At 42.2% G+C, this 6,153-nt stretch overlaps 1 protein-coding gene across 1 annotated transcript; it reads left to right on the top strand.

Annotated features, from left to right (window-relative positions):
- The first annotated feature begins 478 nt into the window (after positions 1–478).
- On the top strand, positions 479–5,044 carry LOC110007929 (uncharacterized). The gene is made up of 2 exons (XM_020672300.2): positions 479–601; positions 1,601–5,044. Exons 1-2 carry the CDS (start codon positions 577–579, stop codon positions 2,029–2,031), a joined length of 456 nt encoding a protein of 151 aa, XP_020527959.1. The 5' UTR covers positions 479–576; the 3' UTR covers positions 2,032–5,044.
- The last annotated feature ends 1,109 nt before the right edge of the window (positions 5,045–6,153 follow it).

The raw sequence follows: 6,153 nt of genomic DNA, 5'->3' as shown, positions 1-6,153 counted from the left end.
CGAGAAAGAGTTTGACAGGCCTGCGGTTGGGTGCGGGTCCGTGCATGAAGGGGGGAGAGATGAGAGAGACGAGAGAGGGATAGGTTGACGGGCCAACGGTGGGCCCCAGGTGTCTTGACAAGAAAGCGAGAGAAGGGCTCGTGGAGGTCCGTCAGGGCCTTAATGGGCCCTACGGCCCGAGATAGAGGCCCATTTGCAGCCTACCTTGGGTGCCTCTTGATTGTGCCAGGCTCAAGCTTCGCAACGAGCCCGGTCTCGGCCCATTTTGACACTATTAAGGGCGTTTTTTTTCTTTGTGGTCTTGAGGGGATTTTTCAAATTCAAAGTCTACGCAAGGGCAGGGGCAGTCATTTTATCCTTTTCTTGGACTGTAAGGCCCTCCATTTTCTTACAAATTCCACTCTCTTCTCTTGTGGACCTTTATGGAATAAATGACTTATGAGGGCATATGGGGGAAGATATTTTTCAAAAGCAATATAAGAGTGAGAGGGGCTTCATTTCCTCTTTTCTGACCTTCATTTTTTTGGTTTCTAATGGGAGAGACCTCTCTAGAGTGAGAAAGTGACTTTTGAAGCCATGGCTAGCTCTTCCCAACCCCAAGGTAACAATTTCTTCCATTCTTTCTTTTCATGCTTTCTATGCTTTTGCTTATTCGATATTTCCTATTCCTTCGTCTTGTATGCTCCATGCTTAGCCTTATGCATGAATATTTCTATTAGAGCATAGTCTAGCATAGTTTTGTATTCTTTGAGCATAGTCTTGATGATTGAGCATCCTTGGAAATAGTTAAGCATTTTTTAGCATGCTTGATAATTTCTTGAGCATCTTTAGGATATTTTGAGCATCTGCATATTTTGAACATCTTGACATCTTTTGAGCATCTTCGAAGCACCTTTTTGACCATTTTGGCATCTATCTTGAGCATTCAGGCATCTTGGAACACTTTGAGCATCTTTTAAAACATTTTGGGGCACCCCTTCATATCCCCATACGTTTTCGTGCACGACTTAGCATCTTCAGGTTATTTATAGCATAGTTATGCACCTCTTTGCATTCCCATGCATTTTCGAACTTGACTTCACATCTTCAGCATCTTCAAGGCATAGTTATGCATTTTTATGCACCATTGAGCATATCATGCATTTTCGAATCATAACTTGACATTTTCAGCATCTTCATGGCATAGTTATCCATTTTTATGCACCATTGAGCATAGTCATGCATTTTCTGATATAGTTGAGCATAGTTATGCATACTATTTTCAGAGCACTTTTTATGCATAGTTTGGCACTTTTGAGCACAGTCATGCATTTTCGTGCATTTTTTAGCATTTCTATGCTAGAAAAGGGAGCTCTTCGGAGTCACATTTCCTGATGGGATTGACCCTCGGACTTGTGATCTCTTTAGACCTCCCGGGTGCTTTGGATTAGCGAAGCACTTTTTCTGTAAACCTCCTGCATACAAAGGGGATGCTGTTGAAATTTTTCAAAAACCTTGATGCCTTCTTTTCTTTCTTTTTTTTTCTTCTTTCTTGAAATATAAGCTCTTTCAAATTTTCCCTTTGCTCATTTCTCACTCTTCTTTCGTACTTCTTATGCAGTGAAGATTCTTGATGTAACTCAACTACCAAGCTATGGTGAATTAGGCACTGGTTCTTACACTGGTGCTTCCTTCACCGGAAGTTCATCTCTCAGAGGTCTTAATCTCACTTGTGACTTGGAATGTCCTTTGAGCGTCACCTATGTTGGTGAACACGCTCAATTTTACCTTTATGAGAACAAGAATTGTGAACGAATAATGCAAGAAGATGGTATACGTATATACCATTCCCTGCATAGGAATTATGACTCAATCGCAGATCTCCCTACCTTAGGGAAACGAATGATGATGAACAAGTGTTTTCCTTGGTCTGCTCGTGGACTTCGGTTTGAAGGGGAGAATCAGTACATGAGAGAGAACAACACCTGGACTTTTGATGTGCTTTCTAAAGATCTTGAATCATGTTCTTTAGCTGCAGCTTGCCAATGTTAAGCTGGGTACTATGATAGATGCTCCAATACGATAAGAGCTCTATTGGAGACCTGGAGCTACATGAGCAACAACTGGCTTCTTGATCACGATGAAGGGGGAATTACTCTCCTTGATATGCATTTTATTGGCAGGTTACCCATGTTAGGAGAAATGTATGAGGAGTTCATCCCTAACAATGGGGTGATTTTTGGTACTCAACTCATAAATGGTGAAGCACCACCTCCTAGACTTCGTGAGCTCTTTGAAATTTACCAAATCTTACTCTTAGATTTCATCGTTTGGTAACATTTCCTCCATGGGAACTGTAAAGATAAGGAGGAACCTGATTCCAGTATCACTTGGGATGACACTCAAGAGAGGGAAATAGGGAGTAAAGCATATGTGATTCCTCCTCGGAGGTCTGAAAAGGATCATTTATACTTGGCAGCTTACCTCACTCTTTTCTTGTGAAGTTTGCACTTCCGGGGTCAAGGAGCAATGCACACTCTCCTGGGTGTTTCTTTGTGGCATGCGAGCTTGCCCAAGGGCGTCAGTATGCCCTGGCTCAGCCGGTTCTTTGCACTATATACCAAGGCCTGGGGGTGATTGCCCTTGGCAAGGCAGTATCTAGTGAGGGCAGTAGTGAATCTTTCAATGAGGAGGTCCTTCCTGGTCGCTTTACAATCGCCTTCCCTGTCCACTACGTTTTTGGTTGGCTCTCAGCTTATTTCCTGAAGACGGATTCCCCTTATTCCCCTGAGGCATACGAGATCGATGAGGACCTGTCAGAGAATATTTGCCCCCAGATGATGAGAATTGCCGGGAAGAAAACGACATTCAGGGGCCCAATGAGGCACTTCAATTTCTGGCTGCTAGCTCTTTCTTTTCTCTTGGAAGCCCTTTCCCTGTAGGTGGCACCACTGACTATGTCTTTACTAATGCCTTTGGCGATGTTTTTGATGGCTACACCACTGAGACTCGGGAAGTGATGTATCTTTTAAGTGTCAGAAGATGCGATCTTCCTTATCGGGGCGTCAGTGACAGCAAGATTGAGGCCTATTATCGTCACAGATTTGCACACTAACATGACTTGGACCAGGGATGTTCATTCTCAGTGCTCTTTGAGAAGAAGTATGGAAAGAACAGGGCTTTGCAAGACCAACATGCTCTAGGTGTGAGGCGTGAATCCTGGACAGACAACGATATGCGAATGGCATGGGAAACTTGCCTTACTCTCACTAGGCTGAGGCAGTTCGTTGTTCCCCACTATGGTCGTGTCGGCCATGCTATTGAGAGCCATTGGTAGCAGTGGAACATTACTAACCTCTCTTATTGGAAGGTGACGTATGAGTAGAGAGCCATCAATTCCACCAAGGGTGATACAAAGAATGAAAAACATTTCACGCCTCCCATATTTTCGAAAGTTTGTGAGCCTGACTACCATTAAACTGGAAAGAGCTCAGTATGCCTCAGTCATTAGCTGTAAACCATGCTTCCATTCATTACCTCTCCCTTGAGGGTGAAACCAAGTCCCTCTTTGATAATCTTTGCTCTATCTTTAGTTGGACGAAGGGGCATGCTGTTTCGGGCCACAAGGGACACCCCAGACAAGATCTTAATGCTTTGATAAGGAGTGGATCACACTCAACCCTAGCTGCCAAGTCTCGTTATGGCCAGCACACCAGGAGTGCTTTTGCAAAGACAGGGATCAAGGCAACTCAAGGTAAAATAGCAAAGAAGAAGGATGTACCAGAGAGTGCCGAATCTGATGCTACTTTAAAGCCAGAGGTTCGTCGAAAGAGCGCTCGGTTGAGCAAATGAACTTCTTCATATCAAAATGTATCTCCCTCTGTACAATTTGCCTTGGGTGAAGCACATGATTTGCCTCTAAGACCTAAGAAACATGCAAAGAGCAAGGCTTCCCCTAGCCAAAAGCTATTATCAGAGGTGGTACCTCCCATTCAAGAGCCAGCCATTGCAGCACTCGAGGTCGTCATAGCTCAACCGACTCCTTCTGATCAAATGTCTTTTAGTCTGAGCTGCCATTCAGAGAGCATTTCTGCCCCTATGGTGGAGACAGTTTGCATAGTCATGGAGGCACCTAGTGATGGTGGCCCAACCGATGTTGTGAGCACTGAGCTTGAGATAGTGGAGCCTTCGACACTCTCACCACCAGGTCAGACAGACTTTCCTTGCGTCATTACTGAAGAAGCAGGCAATCTGGATGATGATATCAAGGCAATCAGTGTCGTCCCAGATATAGAGGTAACGGCTTCAAAAGTACCCATTTCAACAGTTTTAGAGGCAGAGCCTAGATTCCAGCCAGATGCTCCTTCAAGTGAGACTTTGACTCTTGTACCTCACAAACCAGCCATTATTGTTGAAGTTCCCCCTCTTGTTGTGGTCAGCTCTTCTTTGCTTTCGTCAGTATCAAGCACTTTATCAAATAAGGAGGCTTCTTTGGTAACAACCTTATTACATACTAGCCTTCAATGATTAAAGAGATGCTCTCTCTCATATCTTGAACTTGAGATTGTCGCAGTTAGAGGCTATGCCACTGCTATAAGCAACTTTAGTTTTGAAAAAGAGACATTTGGCCATTTTGAAGGTCTTCTGAATGACCTAGAATGGTGGAGAGTCGAAGCTCTATAGAGTGAATCTGACGTGCAGGAGCTATGCGGGACTCAACTGACTTCCTTGGAAGGTTTTTACACGTCATTTTTTATGTACTTGTATCCCCATGATGAATAACGTGAGAATCGGTAGTAACCTGGTCCCGCCGATGCTCAAGACGCTGTCAGACCACATGGACACTATAACAATAAACTTAAAACTGGGTGACCTCTGAAGAAGTGTCAGAATGGCCTCAAATTCCATGAGGGGGTAGTTTTGGATACCCTAAGGACACCCACAAAGTTTTGTTGCGTTATGACGATTTTCGATATGATTAGGACAAAACTTGGTTTTCAAATCCAGTTCCTATCATGTTGAAAATGGATTTTATAATTATAGCCCTATTTTTTGAGTCTCAAAACAGTATCATACCACTACCATTGTGTTCGGAACATCAAAAAACTCATAGGTACCAATTTTTGGCTCAATCGGACTTTCGAGGTCTATTTTATATCGAACTTACCATAAAAGCGTGGGTTTTACACTATCGCGGTGAAACCTTGGTGAACCAGTTTCCATTAATGGAAACTTTGTTTTCTCATTTTGGAATGATTTTCAAATGCTCATAACTCACTCATTTTAAGTCCAATTAAGCTCAAATTTGGGTACGAGCTAGATCTCGACGACCGCTCGTTTTGACATATGACACGTGTCATGGTGTGACCCGAAACGAGAGAATTTTTAGAGAGACGATGGGCTCGAAACATGAATTTTAGATTTTATAAAGAACATCCAATTCTTTGAGAGGTCATAGGTCAAGATCCTAACATTGGATCGTTGTAAGTATGGGTCAGTTGCGATCATGCTTCAAAGATCTACAGTTTGATATATTTTATATGTATGATTGAAAGTCGGATGATACGAATTTTGAGGTCAAAATTGATGTCCTTTCTGGTCGTCGAAATCCCATTTTTTGGTGACTTCGTAAAATTAGAACGTGCTCAAACGAAGGCCAAAATTGACGAAATTTATTGCAAATTGATCGTGATAGTATCCTCTTCAATTTGTGATAAAAAATGAAGGTTTACAACATCATAGATCGTGTTAGATTGGTGTTCAAAGAATCACAAGTTTATGGAACTTGGCTGAATTTTGGTTTTTCCTAAAATGTCCATTTCAAGATGATCAAAGGGTATAAAAATGTGCGCAATAGTTCAAGCATCGATTCTACGACGATTGATTGCCCCAATTACCATTGTAAGCGTAAAAAAAAGCTACCGAGGCCTAGCAATGGCAAGATGCCTCTCATGGAAGGATGATTTTGTCATTTGTTGTAAAGTGTTTAGGGGTATTTTGGTCGAAAAATAAGATTAATATTTTAATTCATAAAATGTGCATTTTTGACAATTTTGGGTGTTTTTGAGCATTCCATCCTCGTTTAGTAGTTGTTCTATATAAGGAACGCAGCTCATTTGTAATACTCTTTTAGACTTTTGAATACTTGTGCATTTAAAGTGAAATTCTTGAATT

The sequence above is a fragment of the Amborella trichopoda genome, chromosome 4 (genome assembly GCF_054954075.1).
Source record: "Amborella trichopoda isolate Santa Cruz 75 chromosome 4, AtrichopodaSantaCruz75HAP2 v2.0, whole genome shotgun sequence".
NCBI lineage: Eukaryota > Viridiplantae > Streptophyta > Magnoliopsida > Amborellales > Amborellaceae > Amborella > Amborella trichopoda.
Note: the sequence above shows the minus strand (reverse complement) of the source record. Positions and strands in the feature narration are given on the sequence as shown.

Bases quoted from the DNA above. Each gene is read 5' to 3' on its own strand.
- LOC110007929 (XM_020672300.2), top strand. From the start codon at position 577: ATGGCTAGCTCTTCCCAACCCCAAG. The intron at 602-1,600 runs GTAACAATTTCT...CTTCTTATGCAG, and splicing joins TAGCTCTTCCCAACCCCAAG to TGAAGATTCTTGATGTAACT.